Here is a 14,484-nt window from a genome sequence, read left to right on the forward strand (position 1 = left end):
TTCTTTTTTTGTTTATGGTATTTTGTGTTACAGCTTGTATTGGAAATGTAAAAAAGGTAGTTTTGAATGTTAATTTAAAGGATATTTAAATTTGAAAGCCAAAGGTTGAATCCTTTGACTTTTGATTATTTGAGATGAGAGAGGTGCTCACAGACCTTCCAGCGAAGCCTGCTTTGCCTTGTTTCAGAAAATGTACTCTGTTCAGGAAACATAGGAAACTGGGTGGATGAGTAATTGTGTAGCATTGGATTGGAATCTTCTTTCATCCTGAACAGAAATTCAGAGAGAGAAGGCAGCATGTTACTGAGGATGGAGGAGTGGGAAAGTGCCTCTGTTTGCTGTGGAGTTAAAATTTAATAACAGTGGTGATGTGAGGAACTAGAGTCCTTTTGGCAGATTATCTATTCTGGAGATGTAGACCCTTCTCAATGGTCTCTGTAGTCCATTTCCATAACTGGATTTATGACAGCAGAAGAGCTGTTAGAATTTTTCAGTGTAGATCCAGGAAGTCCACCTTCTCTTGCCTCTTATCTCTTCCTTTTTCCTCAGGTGACACGTTATTACAGGCAATGGACTTATTACCAGTGCTTATCCAGACAGTGGAAAAGTCTGCATCTCAAAGTACGCAGGTTTCCATGGTAACGGAAGGCGTTGCTTCTGCTTTGCTGATCTGTAGGATGTCTTTGGCTGATGCACTAACTGGTAAGAGCCCACAAATGAACAAGTTACCAGCACACTGACAGTGGATTTGTGATATTGTCATATTCTTTGTTTGTTGCTTGCTCATAGAGAATCCTTGTCCATTTGTAAGCCACTTAAAGTGTAAACCATGGTAAGATTTATCCCATGTGGAGCAAGTGCAGGCAGATTTCATGTAAATGAGACTAAACAGAATTGTTACTGTGCCATAGCCGTGAAAATCCTGGCCTCCAGTGCCTTAGGTTGGTGCAGCATGCCTTTTTAGTGGTCTCTCTTATTGCAGAAAATCTTCACTTAGGGCTTAAATTCCCATAATTATTGACTGAGGCATTGATTAAACCAGCATTAAGAATGTGTTTTTTCTTTTGTAACACTTTTTCTCCCTCTTTGGAGTGTGGTGAGATTAAAGGGTCATTTCCCAATTTTCCAAAGAAGCAGATGACGACCCCACCATCCACTAGAGTAGCAAAGGTTGTATGCTTCCAATTAAATTCCACCACCAAAGCCTCCTTCAAAGAACTGTCCAAACTCAGGTATCTGCTAGGGCAGAACTCCTCTATACAGCTTGCTCCCTGTCTACCAAACATGACGTGCAAGTTCCCTCCTCCCCTTCAATGTTTGGACCACTTGTCCTAGGAAAGTCTGGATGAGACAGAGATGCAGATGTAAATGGGGCTTTCTAATTATTGTAATCTCTTGGTTCATAAGTAAATGTCTGTAGTAGAAAGTGCTGCTGTAACAGGGCTGTGGGTGGGTGTGTAGATGGTATACAGTCTGAATATGATAGTGGGAAGTTGTGGAGGAGCAGTGAAGGTAGAGAACCCCAATTTAAGAGACAGGATTGAGCTGTTTCAATGAAAGAAGTAATTGCATGGTAAATCCTGGCTTATTTTGCATTACCTTGACAGAAAAATCTCTCTCTCTTTCTCAGAGTCCAAGCTGAGTGGCTTCTGGCAGCTGATTCTGGATGAGAAAAAGCAAATATTCACTTCTGAGAAGTTCTTGCAGTCTGCATCAGAGGAAGGTGAGTTGTTAAATGTGATCAGAGTTCATTGATACACATCCAGTTCCTGTTTAATCCTATTATTTGGGACTTTACAAGAGCTGCTGATGCTTATTAGCCATATTGTCTGACACTAGGGTCAGATTGCAGACTAAAGTGAACAGATTGCTCTCTCAAAGGACCTATCTAGTCTACTCACGATCCTCTTTTAATGTGAATTCGTTGATGACTTTGAGTTATCAAACACCTTGTTAAATGCTAATTTAGACACTTCACAAATGTTGTTCCATGACACAAATAATTGTGGTGTATCTACAGTCAGTAGATTGTCACAAGTTTTAGTCTAGAGAAGCCCAAGGAGTGAGGTCTGGTGGAGGAAAGAGAAAAAGGGGAGAAGTAATGGTGTGTTGGGAATGAAAATCTGTGGGAGAAATAGAGAGAGATTTGTGGAGGAGGAATAATGGAGGAGACAGAAAATCTGTTGCACTATGAATTATAGTGAGTGGTGTCTCCATTTTGTCCCCTCATGTTTAAAATGAATTAAAAAGATTTAAAGGAAAAATTAACAGAACGTGTCCAAGAGAGCATGACCTTTTCTATCAAAATATTTGAAAATGAGGTGGTTAATTTAGTTCTCAAAGTGATTTTATCTGTGTGCAGAGCTTTGAAGATGTAAATCTTTCTAAATTTGAAGTAATATTATTTCTCTTTTACTCACTGTGATCACAGTTCAGGAGGCAGCATTTTCCTTTTCTCCTGATGACATTAGTATTGCTGAAAGGTGCTGTACTTGTCATCTTGTTCCTGTTGAGAGCAGAGCTATGCACACAACCACTCTTTGAACATGGCTGTCACGAACAAGGAGCTAGTGTTGTTTCCCTGACTAGTATGGACAGGGATTTTCCCCCCAAGACGATAGCAAAACAGTATTATAGAGATGGGATGATAGCCAGGGCGCGTGTGTTCTGTGCTGCTGCAGAATCCACCCTTTACTATAGAATTATGCTTCAGAATCTGAGCTTTCGTTTAAAATAAGTAGTTTCCTGCTCTCGATATTGTGAAGGAAACTTTGGAAACATGAACAGAGATCCTTCTGAGTCTGTAGACAACCTGAAATAATATTCCTCAGATACTTAACAGCCACTGTTATTTGCAATTGCATTTCAACTCTGGAGCCTAATGCTGACAATGTGAGTGACCAATTGTGAAATGTTTCACTACAGATTATGTAAGCAGAAATAGCCAACTAAGTTGCTTAACAATGGCAAGCCATTTCTGATGACTTTCTGATTGCCAAAAATCCCCACGTTCCCTCTATCCAAGTGACGAAACCTCCAGCTTCTCTCAACATCTTCTATCATGCAGCTATATGTTGTTGAGACTAAAACCAGGGGCATGCGGAAACAGAGAATCTGAGGATGGCATAAATTTAAGTAGCACAAACTATTATAGCAATAGTATTATATGCTCATTTTTGAATGAAGCTGCGCCAGAATTCCACAGATAATAGGGCATTGCTGCGGAATTTCGGTCCATCATGTCTCGAGGTACACAAGGTCTTGTCTATAGCCCAGTTTCCATAACCTGTTATCAGACAAAAATTGTCCCCACTCACATTGTTTGGGGGAATCATGCTGGAAACCTGCTAGTAACAGTCTTGTTCAGTTACATTTGGTACTTCCAGTATGGACAAAATCTTAGTTGCTTGTGATAGTGTTAGCTCTTAGACAGGATCAGTAGAGGATATGTCTTGGCAGCTATGGAAGGATTGGTTTTTCAGATATTTTGTTCTGAAGTATCCTGTGCACTCTTTTTCTGCTCATAGGTTAAGATCCAACCTCTTTAAACCCACAGCAAATAAACTGTCATGCTGTTTGTCTTACATGTCTTTTGTTTCTCTACAGCCATGTGCACGGTATTGCAGCTGACAGAGCGCCTCTTGTTGGATCATGCGCATCGGCTCCCTGAAAATAAAGTTCAGTACGTAGAAATGGTCTGTTTTAATCGGATGCAGTTAACTTGCTGAAGTACTAATGTAGGCAGTGAAGAGGGAGGTCCTGGGACTTTACACAGAGAGGCTGGACTTTTCGATATCTACATGTCTGAATGTTCTGCCTGACTAGCTCCCTTGCTGAACTTGTTTCTCTCTGTTTTCAGACAGTACCACCGAGCCCTTGTTGCAGTACTGTTGAGCCGGAACTGGCATGTTCGTAAGCATGCCCAGAAGACGGTTAAGAAACTCTTGTCCTCACTTGGAGGGTACAAGTTGGCCTATGGGATCTTGGAGGAGCTGAAAACAGTTCTCAAGTCTCATAAGGTGAATGATCACCAGGTCTATTCCCTTGCCACTAGTTCCTGGTGTCATGCAGATTCAGCCCCTGTAATTCCCTTGCTGTTAATGTTGCTGCACAACACGATTTCAAAACCAGAATTTTGGCTTTATAAAGGATGTTGTGTTAATGATCCCACATAATACCGCTCCTTCCTTACTAGACTTCCATAAGTAACTGTACAGGTGTCCAGGATCTTTCAGGTCATTTATCTTTCCTTGTGACCACAGTTGTCCTCACCATCCCTCCTGTGCCTCTGTTTGGGGAGGAAGACTTCCAGCTTCTATGTGCCTGTGTTCTTTTGTCTAAGAAGTTAATGATTATTTTCTCTGTCTCCTTTGTGAGGCTGGAGTACTCTGTTCCCCTTCTCAATGTGCTGGTTAGTAGCTGCCCTTAGCTAATAGTTCAGATGCTCTGTTTAGGCTGTCTTTAAAAATTATGTATAATATGCACATTTTACTGGTAATTATTTAGAAATGAAAAAATAATAAAATAAGAGACCAAATTAAACACACTATTTGCTAGGCTGTGACTGTGCATAATTATAAAGTAGGTTGATTTGCAGTATCCAACCATCATAGGTGGGTTTTGCATAAGCACCTACATGACTGTCAGTGAGATTTGTGCTTCTAAGTCACGTAGGCACTCCTTTCCAATGTCAGATGGATCCAAGATGCTTAGCAGAAGTTTTTTTGGTAAGGACGTTGGGGGGAATTACACATTATACAGATTGGATATACCTGTTAGAGTGAACGTCCCCAAATCCATCCTCTAGGAAGGTGACTTATTTTATCCTGCCTTTCCCCACTGGTTGAGTTCAGAATAACCTTCCTTTGTCAGAGTTTCTCTTCCCTTTACATGGCTCTTAGGTCTGTGTTTCAACCACAGCACCGGCAGGTTCACAATATTATCTAAGGCAGCTTATTTTTTGTTCCAATACAATTTGTTTTTGTGCTGGGGGAAGAAGTGGCAAGGCCTTCAAAACTGTGCTCTGGTGTATTAATTACAAGTTCTGTTTGTTCAGGTGCTGCCCATTGAGGCTCTGGTGACAGAGACTGGAGAGCTATCTGAGCTGGGGAAAGCATTCATACCCCCTCGTGTGCTTCAGGAGACACTGTGTGTGATCTCAGGTGTAGCAGGGCTGGAGGTGGACCGTACTGAGACAGAAAATCTAGCACTGGAGATGCTGTTAGTGAGCCATCATCCTTCTTTGGGTGAGTAAAGGGACAAGACCATCCTACTGGCTATTAGGTGTTGGTGAGGGCTGTCTGGGGGGTGGGGGGGTTGCTTAGATTTCTTAGCAGTCCCTGCTCTGTATTTATTATGCCTATGTCTTTCCAGTGGAGGTGCAGTCTGGGCTTTGGCCAGCCCTCCTTATCAAGATGAAGATAGACCCCGAAGACTTCATTACCAAACAGCTGGATAAAATTCTACCCAGAATCACCACCCAGACACCCATAAACCAGGTGACTAGCTTTTGATTTTCCTGAATTATCTCCAAGGACATCGTAGTGGCAAAGGGTGGAGGTGATGAGAGAGGGAAAGTGGCCCATCAGGAGGGAAAGAGTGCAGAAATGGAAAAACCTTTTCCATAGGAAGTTGCTAGGGAAAAGATGGGCCAGTGGCTGAACTCCAGGCCTGGGTGAGGTTATCAGGAACACCTTAGACAAGGAGCTCTTTGCTCGGAGAAAACGAACTAGGGGAAAAATAGTTTGGGCCAACTCAGCAGGGGCATAGTCTTGTGAATAAGATAGTGAGACCATTTTACTGAACAGTGGGTTTTTTTTCTTGGCAGTCGTCCATGAATGCAGTGGGATCGCTCTCTGTACTTTCACCTCGCAGAGTGCTCCCTCAGCTGATCAGCACTATCTCAGCTTCTATGGAGAACCCAGCTCTGCGCCATGTGACTCGAGAAGAGTTTGCCATCATGCAGACGCCAGAGGGGGAGCTATTTGACAAATCCATCATACAGAGGTAAGGGCTTTTAATTCCCTATGTAAATTGGAATGTAGAGGTCAATTTCCAGTGGCTTCCAGCCTTGGGGTAAAGGGCTTCAGCAGCTGTTCATAGATGGTGTTCCTGGATTTTTAGCAGGAACCTTCTCAGTCTGCTTCATTGTGCTGATTCCTCTGAATACCTTTTTCTCAGTGCACAACAAGACAGCATGAAAAAGGCCAACATGAAGAGGGAGAATAAGGCTTATTCCTTCAAGGAGCAGATCATTGAGCTGGAGCTGAAGGAGGTGAGGTGATAGTAGCAGGACAACCTAATGCTGAAGGTTTTATTGACCAGCCTAGCTCATAGAATGTCAGGGTTGGAAGGGACCTCAGAAGGTCATCTAGTCCAACCCCCTGCTCAAAGCAAGACCAATCCCCAGGCAGTTTTTTGCCCCAAATCCCTAAATGGCCCCCTCAAGGACTGAACTCACAACCCTGGGTTTAGCAGGCCAGTGCTCAAACCACTGAGCTATTCCTCCCCCATCTGTTTCATTGCAGGGTGCTTTTGTGTGTGTGTTGGTAGAAATGTAAATTTTTGGTGTCCAAATACCAGCTGTTACAACTGATTTAAATGCATTCATATGCTGCACAGTTTTAGTGATGTGAACACGATTACATTGCAACCAGCATATAGTGCATGTGCAAGGTCTCTTCTATCCTCATCTCTTATTTCATGCATCTTGTATAACAGTCTATTAATAGGTTCTCAGTAGGCATTAACAGGAGCTTGCATTTTGGTAACAACTAGCAGATCCATTCAGTATGTACAGATTGTGCTTCATGGGGAAAAGAACAGAGTAGAAGGAATTATGTCAGACTAATCAAAGGGCTCTTTTTGACAGGTTGCCATATGCTTTATCAATGACCTGCCCAACCCTCATAGGAACAGGATGAGTATCAGTTCTGTCTACATGTGATATTAATATCTGGGAGAACGCCTCCCATCACAGAGCTTTACAAACCAGACTCATGTACACGGTACATCAAAGGATCACTTTATGGATTGAAATGTGTCAGCTTTAATAGCATCCAGCAATAATCAGCTGTATAGGACAGGAAGTGAAGAATAATACTGTATCCAGTTAAAACTTTAGGAGGAATTAGAGTAGGCAAAAATATAGTGACCTAAGTTTGAATCTGTCCAGTATACCATGGTTAATATCTCCTGTCTGTATGAAAATGCCCTGGTATCTTTCAGGATTTCTCATTTAAAAAACAGGAAGATAAGCTCTCTAACTCTGTGCCATGACAGTAGTTCAGTATGAACTAGGAGAGGCAACATAGTCCAGTGGATAGGATGCTAGTCTGGGACTCAGGAAACCTAGGTTCTATTCTCGGCCCTGCTACTGACTTTTCATATAATCCTGAGCAAGTCATTTCACCCCTCTATGCCTCTGTTTTACCTTACATCCTTTGTTCAGATTGTAAACTATTTACTGTGTGTGTGTGTGTGTGTGTGTACAGAGATGTACAGCATCCAACACAATGGTGCCTGATGTCAGCTGGAGCCTCTAGGTGGTGACATGCATCCGACGAAGTGGGTATTCACCCATGGAAGCTCATGCTCCAATACGTCTGTTAGTCTATAAGGTTCCACAGGACTCTTTGCTGCTTTTATGGATCCAGACTAACACGGCTACCCCTCTGATACTCTAGGTGGTACTGTAATACAATTAGGGAGGGAAGGTGCTACCTACTGGATCACCAGTATCTGAATGGCAAGGACACAGCCAATGCATTTTTGCAGAATCCAGAAGTAAATGAGTAGTTTTGCTGTTAAACAAGGTGTGGCAAGGCACCTCCTTCATGCCGCCAGACTTATCACTTCCCCCTCTGGTGGTGGTGGGCCTAGGGTATATCAACCCCACTCTGGGAAGCATTTGCCTTTGCCCTTCTGTGTTCCTTTGGCCGTATTTTCAGAGTAGGCCTCAAGGTTGGCCTAAAGGGTGATTTCTCCACTAAAACAAAAGGAAACAGTCTCGCAAACTCAAAAAAACCCAAAGGGGATACCTTTCCCTACCTCTTCACTGGGGCAGAGTGCTGTCCTGTTGTTTGCCTCAGGGTGTCAATTCTTCCCCTAGCAGACACTCAGGTTTGGCTGTTTCCCCTATGGGAAGGAGCACAGCCTCTCACCCTGGAGAAATTAATTTCCTTGCTGCCACTAGCCTGGCAGCAGCTTCTCTCTCTGTCTCTCTCTCTCTCTCTTCCCTTTTCTCTCACCTGAGGAGGAGTTTTAAAAGGTCTCAGGCAGCCCTTAATTGGATTCAGGTGTCCCTAGGTAACCCCTTATCAGCTTGTAGGAAAAAGGTCCTTTAACATACTAGGGTTAACATATCAGCCTTCCAGAGCCCTCTTGCAGCCATCTGGCCTGACTGTGACAACGGGTAGCGCTGAGCTCAGGGCTGAGGTGGGGAGAGGACATCTCCAGTAAAGATCAGTGTAGAACCAGTCCAAATGCAACCTAAGACCAGAGCTCAGTAATATAAAACAACGCCGTTGGGACTAAATGTGATAAGCTGACATCGTAGCAAGCAAATTAACACTTCTTGTGTCTGTATGAGAGAATCATTCCCATTATTGTATGAGACAAGTGGTAAATCCTGTTTAAATTGGGTAGCCATATTCAAGTGTGGAAGCATAATTTGCTGGAAAAAATCCCCCAGATTTAGTTGGAGGCCTCTTAATTTCCCTGATATAGTCAGTGGAAATACTGCATACAACTATTGCCACTGAAAGTGCGGTTCATTGAATAATTCCTTGCTGAACGAAAGCTGGGGGCAAAACTGGTGCCTTGCTGCTGATGGGATACTCTGCTGTGTTGTGAATTCATTGAGCTTCATTCTGCATTTTAGGGCTTGTCTAGTATTGAAATGCTGCAGCCAGCGGGAAGTGTTTTCCCATCGGTGTAGGTAATCCACCTCCCCGAGAGTCGGTAGCTAGGTCAGTGGAAGAATTCTTCCGCTAATCTAGCGTTGTCCACTGGGGATTTAGGACAGTTTAATTATGTTAGGATTAGGGATGTGGAGCTTTCACACCCCTGAGTGAGGAAGCTGGGTTGATCTAATTTTCAAGTGTAGACCAGCCCTTAGAGTAGGAGTTGTATGTCTTTGGAGCAGTGTTTTGATGTTGCCTTATGAGTAGCTAATTTTGAGCTGATTGCATTTTCTCTTTGTCTCCACCTCCTTCCCTCCCGCTCCACAGCCTGTGTGGAGAGGATGGGGGTGATAGTCCCCAAATAATGTCAGTAACTCTCTCCTACAGGAAATGAAGAAGAAGAAAGGAATAAAGGAGGAGGTGCAGCTGACTACTAAACAGAAGGAGTTGCTGCATGCACAGCTAGAGAAGGAATCTCAAATCAGAAAGCAGCTGAAGGAGGCAAGTTACTGAATTTGCCTAAAATTGGACCTCTGCTAGCTCTAGGGTGGGGACAGGGGGTGGTATTCTGATACTTTTGACTCAACACACTTTTGTCACCTCTGCAAACTGATATGAACAAATCATTTAAATTAAAAGTTAATGAAAATGTAAGAACAATCGACAATAATCCATTTGCACTTTTTCATCAGAGACAAAAGATTAAACCTCTTCCTTGATTTGTAGATAGTCTTTGGAGTAACGATTGCAATGATTTCTCTTGCAGCTTGATGGCGAACTGGAAGCAGCTCTAGGACTCCTGGATGCTGTTCTAAAGAGAAACCCTCTTGGTTTAACCCAGTACATCCCGGTTCTCATAGGCTCCTTCTTGCCACTGTTAAAATCCCCATTGGCTGCTCCCAGAATTAAAACTGCTTTCCTTTCCTTAGCTTCCTGTGTCATGCCTCCTCGACTGAAGACTTTTGGTTAGTGTCTGCAATTTGTTGTGTGTTGTATAAAGATTTCCTGTTCAGAGAGTGCTTCTGTTACATGGGATTGTAAATGTTTCTTCTGGAATTTTAAAGTGAATATAGAGTGTGTGAAACATGTTAGCTAGATGGCTCTAAACACTGCTTTGTTTTAGCAATAGAATAGATGTGTCTCAGTCTGTCCTGGAATGGGTAGTTCTTTGTCCGCACGCATTCATCGTTCAGTCCTTGGCTACCTTGTTGAGCTTGCCAAGCAGGGTACCAGCTAATGTCAAACTTGATGTTTGTTCATTGGATGTGGAAATGGTCAGTAACTAGCAACTCATAGCAGGCCATCAGGTGGCGATAACAACTGACCTATGGCCCTTATGTGGAGAACTCTGAGAGAAACTTTGAATGCACAAGGCTTCTTTTCTTGAATTTCCTGATGGCTCTCGCAGCTCATTTCTGAGCAGAGAATTAAACTAAATCTTCTTGGCGTAACCTGAAATCTGATTGAAATGCACACAGATGGAAACATCTCATATAAGCTGGAGAGCTTGTACTCTGTTCCCTCTACTCTCGTCCAGCTGGTGTGAGAGACCTTAGCTCTGTGGGTAGCAATTCCTTCTCTCTAGAAGTTTGGTAACAGGGGTGCGGCAGCACCCCCTGGCTGGAAGTGGTTTCCATCATATGCAGGGCTTACAACTTTGTTCAGTGGCTTTCAGCACACCCACTATAAAAATTACTCCAACGCCACTGGTTGATAATGTTTGGGGATTTATGTTTTACCTCTGGGAATGACTTTTATTGTTTGTATTTAGTCCTCTCAAAGACTGTTTTTTTATATTTAGGTACTTTAGTGAGTCATGTGACCTTACGCCTGATGAAACCAGCGTGTGAATTAGATGAATCTTGGTGCCAGGAAGAGTTGTCTACTGCCATTAACAGAGTTGTTGGCTTGTTGCATGCACACACCATCCCCAGCAGGACTGGCAAGGGAGAGCCAGGTGAGAGATGCTAGAGGGGTTTTTCAGGTTATTTTTTTTAGATATTTGTACAGCTTTTTGTGAGCTAAAACTTCACGTTTATTTTCCCCAAATTAGATTGAAAAGCTCCTCTACTTACCAAAACCCCCAGTCTTACTTTCTAAGATTTTTCTGGTTGCAGTAATAGCCGTAACACATGTTGTCACAGGTACAATAAGTGCATATATAAAATTGCTATCAATTATTCCTTTGTGTTTTTTAAAGAAGAAAAACTAAAACCAAAAATCCATAATACGAACAAATAATGCTACCCCAGAGTTCATACTAAGGCCCACATCCTGCAGAGGAGTCTGTAAGCATGGTTCATAAATGTGTACTGTGATGGAGTAGGGGCTGTGTGCATGGGGGATGGGAGAGCCAGGGATATCTTTAGGTGAGGGACGGGATCTTTAAGCCTGTAACCTGAGCTACATAGGGGGGAGGTGGTTAGCACCTTGGCCTGGGAAGCTGGACAAAGGAATCAGCCCGTTGGAGGAGGAGCAGTTCAGTTTCGGTTTTGGGCTGGATGAGGGGAATTCAGGGGATCCTATGCTGGACCCAGGCACCCTGAAACTCCAGAAGGACTCGATTGGAGGGGTCCTGACTGTGCCTGCAAGCTCTGCTGTAACCTGCATTCCTGTTGTCCAATAAACCTTCTGTTTTACTGGCTGGCTGAGAGTCACTGTGGGTCCCAGGAAGAGGGGTGCAGGACCGGACCCCCCCCACACTCCGTGACATGTGCAAACAAAGAATAATTCTTAGTATTCAGCACTGCTAACAGAAGTGTTGACTAAGCGAGGCAAATATTAGACTAAGCGAAAAGAGGAAAAAAAATGAGTGTTCATGATATGAGGGCGTGAGTTGCCCCAGCTTGCTTGCCATGTGAGCTGTGGTTCATCCTGGCTTCTAGGTTGTTCACCATCTAGCTTAACCTTTCTATTCCTGTCCCATTATGATCACTATAATACCTTGGGATACAACCTTACAGTTCTTTAGAGGAAATCTAGGATACGGCTTTATTAATATTTTTAAAAACCTTGTACCACAGTGCTGTAGTCCTCCACCCACCACGGTCAGCTTTTCTGTGGTTGCAGTACACTTATTCTTTACAGTTTAGTAAGCAATTGATCATGATGCTTTCCATTTCAATACATTGTTTAACATCTCAGTGATATGGTGGCTCTGCAATATATCATCTCTTTCAATTGTACTGTCTCATTAATGTTTCAATCCATTTTAAAGCTTCTTTCCTGAAAGCGGCCATTGCTGGTTATAACCACGATATGCATTTTTCTTCCCACTCAGCAGTTATTTGAACGAATGTCTGAGTACTTGTTCATTAGTAGATTGTTGTGCAAATTCTGTTGCATTGATAAATGCTTTCCCAGCTTTTCTGTTTGAAAATTGTATTTAACTTCTTTTTCCATTAGATTGAAGATTTTTAAATGCTGCAGTGCTTAATGTCTCTTAATATCTAAAATATTTTTAATTTTGTAAATTAAGATTAATTCCTTGGTTTACTGTGAAATTACCCCTTCAAAATTTGATGTAATCATCTGTTTCTGAAGCATCTGGGCATATTTTTACATACTTAAATACAGTAATTGTTGTTTGCAATGAATGCAAAATAGCTCTCCTCCCTGATAAAGCCTCTTCCTTCTAACTGTGAAGAGATCAAGAACCTCCCCTTAAAGCCACAGTCAAGCCAATGCTTGACCCATGATGAGATATGCCCAAAAGTTACCATATTTTGGCTCTGGAGGGTTGCTAGAAGGAGCAAATTCCACAGCTGTGGCTTTGTCATCCATGCTCCTTTTGTTGTAGTATTAAATGATTAGCAGCTTCGCAAGGAAAAAGGGTCATTAATAATTCTTCCTTGAAATGCTCTGACAGCTTGTGTGTCCTTCGTGAGAGAAACTGGCTGTAACACTGCAGTGCTGTATCTGCAGAGCTCTTCATTCTTCCGTTTGAAATTAAAATCTGCATTCACTGATAGAGCAGGTAGAAGGCAAACGTTTCTTCTGGGTATTCACACTCTCTAACCGCTATCTATGTCAGGGTTTCCTCCCTGCTCTGAACTCTGGGGTACAGATGTGGGGACCCGCATGAAATACCCTCTAAGCTTATTTCTACCAGCTTAGGTTAAAAACTTCCCCAAGGCACAAATCCTTCCTTGTCCTTGGATGAGTACTGCTGCCACCACTGAGTTAGACAAAGATTCAGGAAAAAGACCACTTGGAGTTCCTGTTTCCCCAAAATATTCCCCCAAGTCCCTTCACCCCCTTTCCTGGGGAGGCTTGAGAATAATCTACCAACCAGATAGGTAAACACGGTGAGCACAGACCAGACATTTGGGTTTTTAGGACACTAAAAAACAGTCAGATTATTAAAAAACAGAACCTTATTATAAAGAAAAAAAAAAAGCACCTCTGTAAAATCAGGGTGAAAGGTAATTTTACAGGATAATAAGACTTAAAACACTGAGGATTTCCCCCTAGGCAAAACTTCAAAGTTACAAAAAAACAGGGATAAACCTCCCTCTTAGCACTGGGAAAATTCACAAGCTAAAACAAAAGATACTCTAATGCATTTCCTTGCTATTACTTACTATTTCTGTACTCTTAGATGTATCATTCAGTAGGAGCTGGATTACTTGCTTGATCTCTCTCTTTGTCTCTGGAGAGAACAGCAACAGCCCAAACAAAAACCTTCTCCCACAGATTTGAAAGTATCTTCTCCTCTTATTGGTCCTTTTTGGTCAGGTGCCAATCAGATTATCTGAGCTTCTTAACCCTTTACAGGTAAAGAAGGGGTTTAATGCTATCCTTAGCTGTATGTTTATGACAGTCTATTTTTAGAAATATTTGGAAAAGGTCTGTAACTATGGTCCTATGGGAGGATTCTTATGAATACTGATCTATACCTAACCAGTGACTATATTCGTGCTATACCCTGCAGTAAGTAACACCTGACAGTATAGCCTGAAACTGGGGATTAGGGTTATTTATTTTGCTAGCCTTTCTAACGCTTTATTTTCTAATACCTCACTCTTTTGGACTGGCTGTGAGGAGTGTGTGTTTCACACTGTTCTAAAGCTGATTCACTATGAGAGAAAAAGACCCAGCTGCCAAAGAACTGGAGTTCAGAATGCTTTATTTGTTGTTGAGCCTCAAACCAGAGTTAAAGGAGTCTTGTCCCCTGGAATCCATGTGACGGCTTTGAGGGGATGGTCTGGCTAGGATGCTGGGTACTGTCTAAAAGCAGTATAGCTATTGATGCTGAGCTCAGTATTTCATCTGTTTTTCGACTTTTTGCCTCTGAATTTCAGTGATTCCTCTTCCTCTTTGTGCTTTTTCTGCACTGTCCTAAGCGTCTGACTCATTTGAGCTCCTAATGTCACTTAATTAAAAGCCTAGCACACTAATATAAAATGCACCGGCACTGAGAGCAGGTATCTCAGACTGGCCCAATTCTGGGGCCTGAATGCCACTGCTGTTGAAGTGAAACTGCAGTGTGACAGTGGTTAGGCAAGTGGTGAGCTGTGATCGCTGCTTTAGAATAGCTAAGAATTGTGCACACCTTGCTACGTTGCTTACCCTGTCGCCC

General features: G+C 42.5%; 1 protein-coding gene across 1 annotated transcript in view; it reads left to right on the forward strand.

Moving 5' to 3' along the window:
• The window catches only part of GCN1 (GCN1 activator of EIF2AK4), a 61,150-nt gene that overhangs the window by 14,107 nt on the left and 32,559 nt on the right, over window positions 1-14,484 (forward strand). The window contains exons 15-25 of the mRNA XM_030582609.1: window positions 550-702; window positions 1,631-1,723; window positions 3,607-3,682; window positions 3,860-4,019; window positions 5,057-5,246; window positions 5,374-5,498; window positions 5,828-6,006; window positions 6,181-6,274; window positions 9,291-9,404; window positions 9,670-9,868; window positions 10,705-10,860. Coding sequence (XP_030438469.1) covers window positions 550-702; window positions 1,631-1,723; window positions 3,607-3,682; window positions 3,860-4,019; window positions 5,057-5,246; window positions 5,374-5,498; window positions 5,828-6,006; window positions 6,181-6,274; window positions 9,291-9,404; window positions 9,670-9,868; window positions 10,705-10,860 — 1,539 coding nt within the window. The remainder of the gene's footprint in view (window positions 1-549; window positions 703-1,630; window positions 1,724-3,606; window positions 3,683-3,859; window positions 4,020-5,056; window positions 5,247-5,373; window positions 5,499-5,827; window positions 6,007-6,180; window positions 6,275-9,290; window positions 9,405-9,669; window positions 9,869-10,704; window positions 10,861-14,484) is intronic.

Source organism: Gopherus evgoodei, chromosome 13, assembly GCF_007399415.2.
Source record: "Gopherus evgoodei ecotype Sinaloan lineage chromosome 13, rGopEvg1_v1.p, whole genome shotgun sequence".
NCBI classification, from domain to species: Eukaryota; Metazoa; Chordata; order Testudines; family Testudinidae; genus Gopherus; species Gopherus evgoodei.